The 17,345-nt window shown below is 43.0% G+C and overlaps 2 protein-coding genes across 4 annotated transcripts in view; one reads left to right on the plus strand and one right to left on the minus strand.

Moving 5' to 3' along the window:
* Window positions 1–17,345, minus strand: part of LOC309693852 (uncharacterized protein) — a 548,750-nt gene that overhangs the window by 278,406 nt on the left and 252,999 nt on the right. The window lies entirely within an intron of this gene.
* The window catches only part of ephb1 (EPH receptor B1), a 187,732-nt gene continuing 180,168 nt past the window's right edge, over window positions 9,782–17,345 (plus strand). For both annotated transcript variants that reach the window (XM_082513439.1, XM_082513440.1), the window contains exon 1: window positions 9,782–10,162. In XM_082513439.1, coding sequence (XP_082369565.1) covers window positions 10,102–10,162 — 61 coding nt within the window. In that variant the 5' untranslated portion in view covers window positions 9,782–10,101. The remainder of the gene's footprint in view (window positions 10,163–17,345) is intronic.

The raw sequence follows: 17,345 nt of genomic DNA on the forward strand, positions 1-17,345 counted from the left end.
ATATTTAAATTTCAGGCTTTGTCTACTCTAGAACTGCACCAAGCCAACTACAGCCTGACCAATGACAAGTAACCACACATTCTGGTTTTCATCTTCATGGAAAACACTTCATGTGCTACTATAGCAGGATAACAAGCCCAAACAGACCTCAAAGCTTTACAAAAAGATAAGGAACAATAGGAAGGCTGATTAAATCTACAACAATAAACCAAGAAACAGAAGGAAACAGAGACCTAAATCAAAAGAAACATAAAACACCCAGAATAACTTGGGCAGTCACACAGGAACCACATCAGGAAAACAGAGCCAATAGATAGGACCACACAACAAAGAAGTAAAACAAAGTGTGGTCTTAAATACTCACCTCAGGTAACCAAGGGAAGTGGATGCAGAAGGCTAGAGACACAGCTGAAACGAATTAAATGAGACAAGAAAGTAAAAGTGAATACAAGGCACAGGAGACAAATGACTATCAAAGTAAAACAGGAAGTGAGTAACTGAAAGACTACAGAGAACTTGATTCAATCTGTTGAAACAAGAGCTCATAGAAAACAAACTGTAACCAGGAACCAAGAGCATAGCAAACGAGAAAAAATTAAAGAGAGAAAAATATGAAACTAAAGAGAAAATACTAAAAGATCAACACCTGGATCTAAGAAATCATAAAGACTAATTAATATAAGGAAATCAAACCCTGAAACCCTGAACACTAGAGATAAATGCTAAGGAAAAATACAAAGATAATTATAAACATGCTGCACTTTAAAAAAAAAAAAAAAAGGAAAATCTCTGGACCTCCAAAATAAATTTCCTAGTCTTGTATTTTTTTTAATCTTCAGATTTTCCTATTTTACAAGAATGGCTGAGGAATGCTGACTGTATTAAATCTGCTGCATAGCCATCTACCCCAGTAAACATTTATGATCTTTATGCATCTCTGAACATCATAGGATATGTTTGATATTAAATTGAATTAAAGCCAAACCCATATCAATGAGGTCACTATGCGACAAACAGAAATGTTTCTTGGATCTTCAGTCCTGAGCAAACAAAAGCAGAAAGAGTCCGACCTTAAAGTCAGCCATTTGTCTATGTCACTTGCTCACCACATAGAGTAGACACTATTATTAGACTTCCATCTCATTTTGTCAAGAAACCTGTTACTGTTTCAAATACTTCTTACCTCACTGACAGAGAGTTTGTTGAATGTTAAAGATCAGCATGTGCAGCCATCACTAACTGCAGTGCCATATCTTGGTAACTAGGTTGTGCTGTGGCCTCACCATATGGCTCAGCACTGCAGTATATTGTGTTGTGCAGCACCACAGGATGTGTTCTCGGTGCTGCGATATGGCAGTGCTCTACCAACAGGCATGCTGTGTACACAGTGAACAAAGAAAAAAAAAAACACACAAATATATAATTAACACGAATGATACAGTGTCTACTCGGTTTTCCAGCAGCTTGAAGCAGTTCCCAGTGACACTTAATGAATCCAGTTGACATTTGACAACCAGTAAGATTTAGCCATAGTCTGTGACCTGAAACAATCCATAATAACTGAGTTGTCATGTTTTTTTTTTATTCATGTGGCAGAAATGCCAGCTAAAACTGAATAGGGCAAAACTGGAGTAAAAGATCTGCAAAATGCTAAGGAGTAATGGTGAGAGAGATGGAAATTGAACTCTTAATTGCTTTTCTCACCTGTGCTCAGTGCTTATAACTATATTATACACAACGCTGATTAACAATTAGTTATAGTCAAGAAGTCAATGCTGAGCAGTGCTGTGTGTTCCGAACGTGGGTACAATAATGGTTACAATAGTAATTACTGCTATCGCACACATTTCATATGCAGCACAAGCTTTTGACATTTAGGAATTGTGTGTCTGTGTGCGTGTGTGTGTGTGTGTGTGTGTGTGTGTGTGTGTGTGTGTGTGTGTGAGAGAGAGAGAGAGCGAGAGGGAGAGAGAGCATGCAACAGGTCAATATAACCCTGAACATGACCTAACAGCAATGATTATTGATCTGATGATCCATGCTGGGATGAAAATATTGCTTTCAAAAGGTCAGTGTTAATTTCAGGAGGTCATTGTGTTAATTCTATTGTTTATTTGCATGTGTACTTGATTACATATCTGCTGTGTAGTGTGCATGTCTTAAATAAGGTCATTATCTAAATAATAAATGTGCAACGAATCTGTTGGCAGCTACCGATTTACACTTTCTCTAAGCAAAAACAGCTACAAGGACTGCTGCCATGATATTCTTTCATGGCTTGTGTACCTTCTTGTGAATTGTTTTATTTGTCACTCGTGTCAAAGAGATCACACACAGAGCTGCTGAGACTATGTGTGAACCTGCTTGTGTGAATACAGCCCATGCATACTAAGAAAGCATTTAACATGTGAATGTAGGTGCATCTGTTTTAATTAGAGTTTTGACCTCGTAGTGTGGCACAAACTCTCAAAGTAGCTCTAAAGGAAATGCAAAATCACAACAACAAATCCAAACGGTAAAATTCAATCACAAAATGCAACCCTTGGCTGGCAGAGCAATTAATAAGAAAAGACAATGCAAAATCTCGAAGCAAAACAATTGCACCTTTAATTAAATTGAATCAGTTTCAGATAATGACATTTGTTAGACTTATAGTGATAGAACACTGAGGTTTCTAGTAAAAGGCAAAAATGCCTAAAAGCTCGTCTGTTTTGAATTTTTGGATCCAATTTCCATTTATAGCAGCTATTGGGTATTTAGTATTCTGTAACCAGATTATAATATGAACACGTAAATAGAGTTCAGCTCTAAAAAGCAGTTTTAAAAGTGTTTGGTTGGTAGACAAGAAACTTTTTTCACATGACCAGTTTGTGTTTTACATCTCGCAAGGCTGTTCATTTTTCATTATCATTCATTTTTCATTATATTGTCTTCAATCTGAGCTTGACAAGGACAACCATCCATTTTCCACTGCTAATTCAGGTCATTGGGGCAGTCTAAGCAGATTTACTCAGACTTTTCCTCTCCGGTCACCTTGTCTAACTCTCTTGGTAGGACAGTTCGGTATTCCCAAGCCAGCCAAGAAACATGCCATGTTGTTTCCTTTTCAGAGGACATGTCTGAAACATCTCGCACCTCAACTGCTCCATTAGATGTGTAGGAATAGTGGCTCTAGCCCGACCCACTCTAAGCCAGAGGAAGCTCATTTCCAACTTTTGTATCCACAAACTTATTCTTTTGGTCACCACCCACAGCCTGTGGTCACAGATAAGAGCTGGAACGTTCATGCTCAGCTCTCGTATCATCTACAACAGGGTGTCCAACTCCAGTCCTCGAGAGCTACTGTCCTGCAGCTTTTAGAGGCATCCTTAATCCGACACACCTAAATCAAATGAGTGGCTTGTTACCAGGCCTTTGCCAAACTTGGCATGCTGAAGAGAATCCAACCATTTGATTCAGCTGTGTTGGATTAGGGATGCATCAAAAAGCTGCAGGACAGTAGCTCTTGAGGACTGGAGTTGGACACCCCTAATCTACAAGATACAATGCAGCTGCATCAAGTTTTCACTCCACTCCTAGTAATTCCCAGTTTTTGAATAAAATTCCAAAATACTTGAATTCCCCAACCCAAAGGAGGATTCCATTTTTTTCCAGCCAATAACCTTGTTGAAGCTGACTGCCTGATTCAGGTTAATTCAGTTCAATTTTATTTATGCAATAGTGCCAATTTACAGCAACAGTCACCTCAAGGTGTTTAAGATTGTAAAGCAAAGACCCCACAGCATTAGACAGAAAACCCCAACAATCAGATGACCCCCTGGTGGGAAAGAAGAACCCCAGACTATATTCTAGTGCAGTGGTTCTTAACCTTTTTCGGAGGTACCAGTTTCATATATGCATTCACTGAACCCCTCTTTAGTGAAAAATAAAATAAGATTTTATTTTTAATTCAAGCCATACATATGTTTCTTAATGGTGCACAAAATGAGCCGTGCATGTCGCAGCGGAGGCTCTGCCGAACCCCTGAGACCGGCTCACCGAACCCCTAGGGTTCGATCGAACCCAGGTTAACAACCACTGTTCTAGTGTGATCACAACAGCCATGACACCTTTGATTTCTTGGACCAGAACTACCATCCAACTTGTCCTTTGCTTTACCCTTTGTTTTTATGTCAACTAGAACTTCTGCGGTATTGATCCATTTGTTTGTGCATAAGATCATAAAATGGACTGAAGCAGGTTTTCAGGCCCTTCTCTCCATGACAACTAGGATAGGCTAGCCCCGACTCGACCCTGAGCTGGATAAGTGGTTAAGAAAACAATGGACTCGTAGGAAGGCAGGAAAGCTAAATCAAAACTAAAATATCTGATGTTTTTTTTAGGACTTACTTCTGAAAGATTGCACTGTAGAGTGCATGAAACAGGAGGTCCATTAACAGCTTATAACACTAGAACCACTGAAAAGATTTCCCATTGGCTGTAAAACCTTATGTGTCATGTTGTTAATAAATGAGGTTTAGGCATCCAAAATACAAGAAAAAAAATCGTAGCTTGGGGCAAAATTGACTCTTTCACAATATTTCCCCATGTTATGGTGACAAATCCCTCCCCATACGATTTCATGCTGGGAATGGAGAGGTGGTATGAAAGCCAGAACATACAGGAAGAGATACGTTGAATACTAATTTGGGTAACATTGTTCTCAAACATATTTTTTTTTATCTTCTTTTTTTTCACACCCTTTGCTCAGTAATTATGGCTCGCACTCCACCCATCTCAATTCCAGCATTTATTTTCCTCTCATCCACACATCTGTTTTGTGACTATAGTGTGTACTGCTGTTCTACTGACGAACTCTTTCAAGAGACAGAGATCAAAACAGGCAACTAAAGTACTGCTGCCGGAGTAGTTCTCCTCACCGCTCCTATTTGTAGCACAAGAGGACAACACATTCAGTCTTTAGGGCCGAGACGAACAAAAGAAAGTGAGAAAATGTCAAAAAATGCTGTTATCTGAGTATAAACCACGTATTTAAAGTAAATTCTCTTTTTTTGTCGTTGAAGTTGTTGTTGTTGGTTTTACAATAATAAGGAAGTTTATTATATAATGAGCTTTTTGTATCAAAGTGTTTGTTGTTTTAATGGAGCATATAATTATTAAACTGAATAATAACCCGTGTCATATTACCTGTTCCAGCATACTGAGGGGGCAACACTTAAGAAGCAGTAAATGATCATCTGACTAAACAAGACCCACCAGCAATGAGTTCATTCACTCCCATCGTCTGTGTTAAAGCCAGACTGAAGTGCTGCTGTCTTGGTATTCAAATGCATCACTGGAGTTTCATTTGTTGGAGAGGTCAGCCTATGACAGGGATCAGTGTATGGCAGACGGAGGGCAGATTGATTTGACCTCTGTTTTTCTGTCTCTCTCCAACACTGGATGTTTATCCCATTTAGTGTGACAGACTCAGGAATGTGTATATATGTGTGTGTGTGTGTGTGGTGTGTGTATGTCTGTTCTTTATGCCTAGCCTTACAAAGCACTGGCCCTGACCAAGGCAGACTGAGGTTGATAGATTGTACTCAACTATCTGTCACAGGCCAGGGAAGGGAGAAAAGGACAGGTCAGAGGAGACAGAGGGCTGCATTTTGATAGTGTCCTATTGAGAGAAACGGTTCGACAAAAACAAGTGGGATAGCCTGTCACTGGGCGCTGACATGAAGCGATGAGCTGTCAGTCTAGTTTTGTTTTTCCTCATTAAGAAGTCCTTTTCCTAAATGCGGCATTTGTAGCCAGAAAACTACTTTATGATCCTCTCTGGCTGAGTGCCCCATGATAACATGTTCAGCGATACAAAACACAATCTACCATGTGTCAAATGTTGTTGTTGTCAAGGCGCCTCTTTTGACGGCAGTGGGAAAGGTTGGTGCATAAATTGAAAGGTGTATTACAACAGAAGGGGGCTGAGGCCATACGGTTAATAGGAAAGCTTCTTAAATGCTCCAAGAGAAACAAAGTAGGGGAGTGAATGAAGAACCCCATTAACCTTATCTGTGATTAGAGACCCCTAATCACAAGCAAATGAATGCATCCTAATCACCAAGGCCATCAAGAAAAAAACAATTAATCAGCGAATCATTATCAAGCACGTACATGATTTTGGATGGTACTGGATTTCACATGGGGTTTTTTTTTTTTTGTGCTTCTGTGCTTACATGTGTGTGTGTGTGCACACACGCGCTTGCATGTGTGTGTGGTTTGGTGTGTTGCAATCAGCCACTCCACATGTGCAGATTTAAGTGTGCATACATATGGAGTTTCTTTTGTCTGTTTTATGCAGCAATTTAAAAAAAAATAGAATTAATGGACACGTGTCACAGTTTTTACCAATATATTAAGGTAGATGTGCACATCGTGGTGGTTTAATGCCATAAAATATAACAACAATAAATTGATGCTTGAAAAACAAGGATAGTCTATCATTCAGATGGGATTCTGGCAGGTTTGTTGGGTCTGTGGTTTTTGGATAAAGTCGCCTTAGGGAGGAAATTCCCTCCCTGCATAAAACCCTGTTTTTCATTTTGTGGGTCAGTGGGGTAAAGATGAAGAAGATTAGACTGAACAATGTACTGTACTGCATGTAGAGCAACACTAATGTACCCTGAGAGTGGCTGTTAATGTCTTCATGGCTCAGTGATTGTCTGTCTTCATGCCATGTCTTGGCCTATATGAAGCGTGCACACTAGTATTTGTGTTTGAAAGGACTCTCGCTTTTTTTCAAATATGTATCTGCCTGTTTCTGTGTGCTTCTATTGTTTGTGTGTGTTCGCCTAACTTCTCTTCTACTCCCCTGTTAGAGAAAACCTTTTGGCTCGTCAGACTCTGGAGCAAAACATCGTCCACACTGGTGCAACCGACCTGGATGTAGCCATGTTCCACAGAGACGGGGGTGAATACTGCATAATGAGCAGACATGAATCTCTGAAAAACAAAGACTTTATCTCTGCCCATATTTAACTAAGGATCAAGAACATTTACTCAAGAATACCAACACATCAGCCCTATCCTTTTCCTCACTTTCTCACTCCCGCTTTATCGTCCCTTCTCCCTTTCTTTATCCAGGTGAAGATTCCGACTCAGACTCTGATCTCTCTATGGAGGAAGAGCGCAGTCTCTCCATTCCTTCTTCGGAAAGCGAGGACAACGTCCGTCTCCGTGGCCGCATCCAGCGGCGATTCAAGCGCTCCAATCACGGCGAGCGCCTGCTCACAGAGCCCGCCAACAACGGCACCAAAGGTAGATTTTCCGTGTTACCGAGTTTATATAAATACATCTTTAGGCAAAACTAGCCGCCATCATATATCCCCTACAATGAGCTGATTTTCCATCTCCTCTCTTGAGCTGTGACCCAGAAAGTACAACTGTGCCTGGGACTCGCAGTGGGTCCTGACCCTGTATTTGGAGAACACTGGTCCAAAGCACATCTGTATTCAGCACCAGCGCTGTACTCATATTGTCAATGGCCAGCACACAGTCCCCTGAAGATGGATGAAGCTAAAGTCTGGCCTAATAACCAGTCTATACCCTCAGGGTGGGTGTAGCACTGCACTCCTCTGTCACCTGAGTCCCTGCGCTGTCTCTATATTGACTTAGGCATTTCATTTTCAGGCATTCATATTCATCACCGGACAAACCTTCCCAGCTTCTATTGTGTCTGGGAAACATCTCTCTTTCCTGCCTTTCTTGTTCTGGACCATTATCTTTTCTGTCTGCTTGTCACCTGCTATACCTGCTACTACAAATCTAAATAATGAGTAAGTTTGAGCAAACACTGCTGTCCCCACTTATTTATTTTTTCATCCTAAAAAGTCTTTCTTGTGTATTCCTGGTTCCTTTTGTTCTTTTTAATGTCGTTGTCACTGTACAGAACTAACTAAACACCACTTTTGTTGTTGGTGTTGTTGTTTTTTTCTTTCTGGGAACCGAATGGGAATAAACACATTGGGCTTAGAGTGGAAGACGCTGGCTGAATGTTGACAGATCAAAAACTCAATAAATTTAGGGTGTAGTGCACAAAAAAGATTTAATCGCAGACAACTCCGAGAATACCCCTGTTGGTGCAGGTACCTTTTGATTTGATATGATTCTGGTGTTGGAACAGAGAAATGAAAATAGAACAGGGATGGTGCAATTGTAGGCTTAACCATGCTGAAAAAAAATCAGGCCACCGAGAGAATGAGAGGCTCTCTACAATGCGTTTGGGCTCACTATTGGTATTGGGCCGGGGCTCTCAAGCTGAAGTAGGCAAGTACTTGTTCGGCTTTGCGTGGATCATTATCAGAGTGCTGTGTGGGAGAGCGGGTGCACGCGCATCCGTGTTATTCTATGTGCTTGTTTGGCCGTGAGTGTAATGTAAGGGAGGATGTGCTACAGCAGCCGCTCTATTGTTCCTCCCTCCCCTACTCTTCCTTCCTTCCTCATCCCCAGGGTGTGCACGGCAAACAGGGACAGATTTCTCCTGTACTTGGAGATGACCTGTGGAGTCATAGGTGATGATGACTGGCCGGGTGAAAAATAAGGCCAGGTGGCTACGAAAGACTGAAAAACCAGCCAGTACCAGAGCCCGTGCTGCGCTGTGCCATGCCACATCGTAGTGCCACTCCTCACCACACCATTAAAAATGACAAATGCCCTCATCAGCTGCTTCCCCAGGTTAGCAACCGCTGCCTGATGCTCCTGAAGCCTTGCGTCTGCCCCAGTTCATCAGCTGGAGTTTGCCACAATTGGGACAACCATTTATTAAATGTGAGTCACCTTTCATTTTTGTCATTGCAAAGGTTGGGAGCAGAATAAAAAAAGAGATAGAAAGCAGTCAAAACAGCTCAAGTGTTGTTGGATAAATGCCGCACATATTTAAGTGTATTCCGTTATGCTATAACCTTAAGACATATACAGTAATTTTAGAAGCTGTGGACAATAATAAAACCCCCAAGATAAAAGTCATCCTTTATGTCCAGTAAAACGAAAGCAGGTGAACAGTATCTGGGACAGTGTACTGTGAAGGGACAGCACTGAAGTATTAGGCCAGCCAGTGGCCTGGGGTAAATTCAGACCTATTCAGGCTGCAGATTAACAACTCCATCCCAATTCTTCAGCTCCAGGGACACGGGTAGGGGGACACATCTATCCCAAGACAGGTGTATGGTTCTGGGCTACAGGGCAGCAACTGTCCCTCCCTCCGCTGAAGCGGACCCTGGCCCTCTGTGTCCCTGCAGGGAAAAGCCCATTGTGTGCACCATCTGTTGCCTCACAGACGCACACAAAAGGGGTGACGGGGACAACGGGAGGGAGCTGATGTGCAACGCCTGTTTTATATCATTAGGAGGTACAGCTGAATTTGTCAAAGCTATTAAAGAGCATTTTCAGTGCAAATAGGGCTTGAACCTGTGGGCACAAGTGAAGCTGCCAAGCTATAAAATCAGCTTTATTATTCATTCGCGTATCTGGGAAGTCCACTCAAAGTGATTCAAAATGAAATCAGCTGTGATTTTTAAGAGACTGATGAAATGATACTTTGAACCAAAGGTGGATGGGCTGCAGAGCAAGTGGTTCTCACAGTCAGAGTCAAGCTTTACGGGGTAAGCTCGACTCTAGGTTTGCTTGACTTGTAGGTGCAGCTCTGAGCCGACTGGTGGCGTTATTTCCCTTCACTGTAGCGGATACCGCTTCAAATAGGTCAAGGAAAAGTTTTGTGTTTTGACAATGTGCGGTGGGAGGAGCGCCGGGTTACCGATTGGTTAGTGAGTTTCAGCTACCAGTCGGTGATTGGCCCCGGCCCTCTAATGGGGCTGTGAGCAGGCAATGTCGGGTCTCCCCCACCTACTCCACCTACACCCCCTCCCTGCCTCGCACCCCCTTGCTCGCTACACTTCGCTCCTTCCTCGCACTGATTGTCACACATTGTTTACTACGGCTTGAAATGTGACACACAACAGAGGCTATCTGCTGGAGTACCGCTCTGACAACTGGGATTCTTTTTGACGCGCCCCGTGCGTCTTGGTTATTTGGGGGACAGGCTGTGGAGACTACCCTTCTGCCATGACAGTGGATTTGTTTGCGCTCTTATGCGTGCTGGTCATCACATCCTCTGCGATGGAAGGTAAATAAGAAATTGGGACTAATACTTGCCGTATATGTGGACATGACTCTCTCCGAGGGGCGCTTTGTAATGTGGGGGATGCATGCAAGGTTCTGTGTGAGGCAGCGCTGCGTCCGTGGCATGCAGAGCGATGCCATGCACGTGGGTCGCTGTGGGCATCCAGTTATTTCAGAGCAGCATCCTCCGGCTCCGCTCGTGTAACTCGTACTTGTGAAGAACGAGACGTTGCATGATTAAAATGCGTTCACAGCAGCGTGTGATAGTTTATCAGTGACTGTTTATCTTTATTCTATACATAAGTGCAAGCCAGCAGAAGCCTCCGTTATTATTTATGTTATTTTCTTATATTTCCTTTTCCCCCCTAAGTAGTGTTTTCTCAGGGGGATGCAAGCGCTCGCATTTATTTTCCTTTTTTTAAAAAAATTAAACTAAATTACTACAACGAAAATCCACCGTGCATTGTTCTGTGGCACTTTGAATTGGCGAGGCAAACTCTATTAGACTGTGTTGATGGGAAGTTTCCCAAGATGCACTTTATGCTGGATTGCATTACGTCTTTTTACAACTGGAAAGCAACTACAAAAAATAGCCTCTCCCTTTCTGTCGACTATGCCCTGATTTTTTTCTTCTCTTCGTGCATCTCCTTTCCTCCTTCTCTATCTGTGTCCGCATCTGCTCCTGTTTCCTTTCTGTTCCCTCTCACAGTCATCTGGACAAGCGTTGGTGTCAGTAGAGTGGTAGCCAATATCACCTCAGTTAAACATGTTTTTCATTTCCGCTGTGGGACCCCAGGGACCGGACACTAGGCTGCTGCCTGCGACATTATCTGCTGCACGGATAGCCCAGAGGCATGGTGGATATATAGTGTCTTCTCTCGTGTTATTGTACAGTAGCAGCCTCTTTCTAATATAACATACACTAAAGCACACCGGCTTCCCCTTGGCTGTCTGTATCCACTCCCACAAACAAGTAAATTAAAAGCACAGTTAAAATGTGTTTTCTCACACACAGGTTTTCTCTTTAATCGTTTACAACTCTCCTCCTGGGCTGTCCCCAGCTCTGGCGGTACTCTATAATTTGGCGGTGGCTTTCTTGTTTGTGCTCATCAGATTTCGACACTGATATGGATACCAAGCCCAGGCCCAAATTGCTACCTCTGCAAGAATGGATATTCTGAGGTTCAAATGTTTACCCTGTGTGAAATGACAGCAAGAAATGTAATTTTGGAGAGATGAGTGGAGGATGAGAGGGAGGAAAAAAATTTCCCTGCTTGGAAAGAGGTGTGGGATTTCTGCTTTGAAAAAAAAAAAACGGGATGGGACTGAAGCAGATGGGCAGGGAGATGGCCCCTGGGTTACCTCAGTAACAAGGATGAAAGCGATTTCCTTGTTTTTTGATGCTAATTGAAAGGAGGTTGCCCCATGGGAAGGTTAAAATCTTTGCTGATCTGAACTCCAATCTGTTGCTCTTTCATTTTTTTTGTCTGTGTGTGCGAGAGAGAGAAAGCGAGAGGGATTGAGCGGGGGCCATTGATCACATTATCCCTGCCTATCCTGTCACCCTTAATCTGATTAGTCCAAATCTGCTGATAATCACAAAGTGTCAGGGATCTGTTTGTATGCGGCGGGTGTCGGGGTATCCGTGTAACTTTAGAGCCACGACCATATAGAAGGCTGATTGTGATGAATTGAATGGTTTATTTGACCTTACGCATATGGTCGTAGTAAACAACAATTACATCATCGATTCAGACCCTCAAGACCACGTACTGATGAACTGTGGGATGAAAATTATAAGGAAGAAGTACTCCAAGTGTGATTGCATGGGCGGTAGGCTGTGGCTCAGGAGGACGAGTGGCTTGCGTCATCATATCAGGTGGTTGACGGACGGTGGTTCAATTCCTGTAGTGTACCCGATGAATCTGCCGCAGTGTGAATGTGTGAGCGTTAGTTTAAAGCGGGTGAATGAGGGTTGTTGTAAAAAAAGTGCTTTGAGTATTCAAATTGAATACAAAAGTACTATATAAGTACCAGTCTATTTGTCTCGAAGGTGGATTTAAACTCCAGCTGCAGCATAAATACTACACCACACATCAAGGCAAAATATCAACTTACAGAAACACATTCACTGGCGAGCTATTGAAAAGGTGCAGAGAGGCGGTCAGAACCAGAGCAGAAGGTTATAACAGTTAAGTGTGAAGACAGGGCTCTGTATGGTAGCAGTGAAAAAAAGACTTCTCCTTATTATCTTCACTTTTCTTCACAGCTCTCCTCTTTTCCTCGTTTGTCTACCCTACTCTGTTGTTCCTAGTTTTCTTCCCTCATCTCCCGGTTCCGCTCTCATCTCTCTCATCGCTTCTTCAGCTCACTGTCTCTCTGGTATGCATGCACTACTTGCCAACAGCAGCAGTAATACTGCTTTGCTTAGAAAGCCACTGCTTATTTATGTTTGCCCTTAAACCAATTAGGCCCAGATAAGCCCGCTCATTTACCGGCCCAGAATGTGGTGGTGGAGAAAGCTGGAGTGGAGCGAAGGGAGGATGAAACAGCAGCGGAAGATAGACAGAGACCGAATGAGATAAAACGATGAGCGAGACAGAAAGAGAGAGGTCAGCGAGTTTCAGAAAAGATACGGTATGCATGTTTTACAAATGAGATGACTGTAAACGAACCGGGCTAAGAAAGTAAACGAGCACCCTGCTATATCAGGGATCTGACATACAGTAGATGTCTGAGCCATGGCGCAGCATTGTAAAACAGCAGTTTTATTCAGTATGAGTATGATAAGAGAATGTTAGTAATGTGCTGTAACCAGTCCCCCAGGATGCTGTGCTAAGTAGCTGCACTGCACTATGGTGATGCATCATCCTCAAACGATGGAAGAGAATGTATTGTAGACTCCTGAATAAATAGCAATTATGATCGCTTAATCGATAGTTGTAGGTTATGCAGGTCAGCTAAGTTAAGCAGTGGTGGTGTGGTTGATTAGAGGTCAGAGGAGAGAGTATAGAAGCTTACGTTCGTACGCTTGTCTCAGTGTAAGTAACCGCTCTGTTGAAGTGTCCTTGAGCAACACACTGACTCACCTCCAGGGGTACTACACTGTGGATGACCTGTTGCTTCTCCCCATGTTGTGCAGATAATTCAGCAAGCTTTCCTCTGTCGTCTCCCACCCTTTAAACCTTGCATTGAAAACCGAGCTCATACTTTGTGACAGCAGAGTTAAAAATGTTCTACTGTTCAGTGTGTAAGTTGTGCGCGCTCACCAGCTGTGCAGAGGAGCCAGCCTGCAAAAAGAATCCTGTTGAGTCTCTAATGGATTTTAATGCAAGATTGCTCTTTTCCTCTGCTCTCTCATTTCATATTATTAGACAAAAATAACAAAGGAATTAAAGCTGAACCGAGGCTCGTGGGTTGATGTGGTAAGTGTAAAAAGACATAAAGCATTATTTGTGTGAGGGGCTCACGTGTGTATTTTAGCCGCAGGCGCTACTGCTGACCTGGGACCACCTGAAGTAGAATTCAATTTCTCCCTTGTTTTTTACAGCCATGTGTGTATTGTGCGTTTGGGTCCCCATGTTGTGAGTATAGCTCTAAAACACATTATAGCTGGCAGGGGCAGCAGACATGGCCTCATCCCATAATAGAGGCTTTATTTTGCCCACAGTGAAAAGACGACTTGTTGTTAAGGTTCGCTTACATAGCTTACTCAGCTTACTGAGCTATGACGACCCCCAGTGCAAACCCCCTACGTGCAGCTTGTGTACCTGCAGTCCTGCAAAAGTGCTTCTTTTCCTGTGAAACTATAACACTTCCAGCGCGCGCAGTGCGAGGAACATTCTGTGAAGGGTTTCCCACATTTTCAAAATGTGTTTCACTTCCTCCTCCTCATTCTCTGCGTCTCTGCTTCCTTTCTCACTGTCTTCCCTCAAAGCCCACGTACACGTGACATCCACAGAGAGCACCCCTCAGAGTTCACCTTACCCCAGAGACATCTGAGCCATGGGATGGCCAGATGGTGGATGCAGGTTGGGAGCTTATGCATGTGCACATTTTTTGTGCACAGCCCCCCTCCCCAGTGTGAGAATGAGTTCTGTCAAGGTAGAGCATAGAAAGAGAGAAATAAAGCACTATGCGCTGTATTGCAAGCGTCTCCTCTGCATCCCGGTCCATTTTAATTACTGAAATGGGACTTGCATCGTGGATATCTCATGTTCTTTACGACGCTGTTTTCCAGTGTCGTCCACGCATTTCCGAGCCCAGAGATTTACCGCGGCGATGCTATCAGCAGTGTTAGGTTCCTACCCGTCTTGCTTCGTGCTTGGCCCTTATCTGAGCAGGTGGCCGACTGTGGGACGAGAGCTACGGCCTTATCTGTGCGATCTCGGGGATAAGCAGACCCACTGCATCAGCAACATACGAAACGCATTAGAGCACAGGAGTGAAAGCGGTGACGCTCGTGACACAGTTCAACCTCAAACTGTGTGAGTCATCTGTTTGCTGGTGAAGCCAGATCGCTCAAATGGTGAGCACACAACAGGGAGAGAAGCACGCAGCGCGCTCAGTGATTAGACTTGATGTGCACAAGAGCACAAACTTTGAGAGAACCCTCCAAGCCACACCTAGTATAGGAAAATGGCAATGCAGGTTATTGATTGGCTGCAGTGACCCAGCTTCTCCACCACTCATGGATGGTAGTGTGAAAAATGTGCTTTTTCTAATTCTTTTTTTCAGTCTCAGAGGCCTTTTTTCCTCTCCATTATCACCTGTCCTACAGATTGGGTGACAGTTGTTCAGTCAGCAGGAAAGGGGAGCCTCTTCAATATCTGTTGAGCTGAGAGGTGAGAAGAAAAAGCATTGATCACCGAGTCTTATTTCCCAGTGTTCACGCAGCCTTGCTCCTGAGGCTGTTATACTTAAAGCACCATTTCAACCACCTCTCCTCCATCCCATGGTCCCTTAAGCTTGTCCATTTCAGCTTCTCCTCACCAACTCAGAGTCAACCCAGGACCAAAATGCTTGTTACTGACTTTTTCAGAAGTTCTTCTTGCCTGTTAGATTGTTCTTATGAATTTAATATGAGGGTGCAACCTTTAAGAGCCTGTTAATAGTGCAAAAAAAAAAAAAAAAAAGACATATGGCACCATGTTTTTATTGCTGATCAAATAAAGTTGTTAAGATAGACCCCTTTCTTTCTATTTCCCAGTAGACTTTAGGAAATATACTTTTTTAGACATAAATAACTGTGTAGTTATATTAAACCTCTGTCTACAGACGAGCACGACGGATACCATTTATCACCTAGCTTCACCTTTCATGTCACCATTTTAGCATTAGCCATAGCAACGCGCCGCTACTTTCACAGTAACACATGGCTAATGTGGCTGTCAGGTAAATGCTAATAGTTAAACAGGTAACGTTGACGTGTGCATCGGCCAGGTTAACATTTCTGATCTCTTTAATCTCACTCTTTGATAATTCGGTATTGTTGAAGTGAGAGCTTCACTGACCTTTTCAAAAAGGGTGAAGTGTGCATCACTGTTGATATTGATCCTGTTAAAAAAAGAATTTTAATATTGATTATGATCAGAGTATTGTTTTTTTATTTTTTTTATTGGCAGCCAAAGTGCAAAGTACAAAAGGCACCATCTCTGGCTGTGGGGGTATTAATTCGGATGGCGTGGGTATTTTAAGTAGAAATATATATTCCAGCATGTTTTGCAATGAAGTGTGCTACTTCCACCTGAATAATTTGCCAGTTATTTCACTCTGTTTTTATTTTACACAGCATTTTAGCCTTCTTAGTTGCATTTTGGCTGTAGATTTGTTTTTTGTGGTTGTAAGCGCAGGGTACACTCCCGTCTGTAAACTCTTATTTCCCAAACCTAACAGCCTTTGAAAAACTGGCTATTTCTCCCTTCTTCTCCCCAGTTTTTTCCCCCCATCTTTCCCCCTTCCCCCCGCAGACGTTTTTGGTTAAAAACAGATGCATTTATAAAGCATTATAGGGAAAGTGAAACATGAGCCTGTCGTCCTGAAGATGTAACAGGCACAGCATTGGCAGAAAGAGAGGAGCGAGACTGTTGGGGTTGTAGGCGTGCAGGCAGAAAGAGCTTCATTTATGATTGTTATAATGAGATCTATTTTTAAGTCTGGCCCAGAATGAATTAATATGACTTTTAAGCCCAAAATCTAAGGCTTAAGGGCGACAAGTAGGAAGGGAGTGGTGCAAGAACACGTAGTGAATCAGTGTTTTTGTGACTTCCAATGCGTGGGAAACTTGAAACGTCTCTTTTAAAGTCTACAATCAAACTGATAAGAATATCAGCTAAGAGTACATGCTTGATAACTACACACTGTGTTTATTCAGCAAATCCCTTGCTGCAGAAGTTTAGATGTGCAATATATGAAGCTGCCACCATACAGGAATTTTATAAAACTGTGGGACTTTTGCATTTAAAGTGAATTAGCAGCCCAGCGGATGCTGTGTCTCCAGCGCTCAGAGGAATTAAAGGCAGAACGTTAATAGGGCTGAAATTACGGTTGGTGGTGGAAGCTGCTCCACTTCTGATTAAATAAAAGCCGGCTCCTCTACAGGCTGTTTCTCATAGGGACTGACAAGCTCTCACACACACACAAGTACAGTTGTAAATGTGCGAGAGCCTCGCAGCGCACACATACACAACGACATGCATAGCTTTGATGTGTGGAAAGGAAACGAGCAGAGACTGAGAGCTAAGGGCCTGGGCCTGAGGCCTGTCCCATTATTAATGAGTAAGTGCCAGAGCTTCTCCCAGGTTCAGGACATGTGGACATATTTCACTATTCGCCTGCCCTTCTCCTCACCATAAATGTAATCTCTTATTAAACATTGGCTTCGTGGCAAGAGAGTGTCAGAGAAATTGTGCACGTATATTTGTGTGTCTGCATTTGTGTCCCATTAGCAAGAGAAATGAAAGTAGTGGTGGAGAAAAATGAAGTGCCTGCGCAGTGCAAAATGGAATGCCAGCTTCCAAGGGGGACACTGATGGGCCAATAAGTAGCAGTGGTGGGAGGACAGTTTTCACCCTGCATAACACTGAATCTCTCTGCCAGGCAAATTTCAGCCTGCCCTGTGCTGTCCACTTTTCTAGCTGGAGAAGAAAAGAGCATTTCTGGAGGTAATTAACTATTGATTTGAAGCA

Source organism: Aulonocara stuartgranti (genome assembly GCF_965226115.1).
Source record: "Aulonocara stuartgranti genome assembly, chromosome: 18".
Lineage (NCBI taxonomy): Eukaryota > Metazoa > Chordata > Actinopteri > Cichliformes > Cichlidae > Aulonocara > Aulonocara stuartgranti.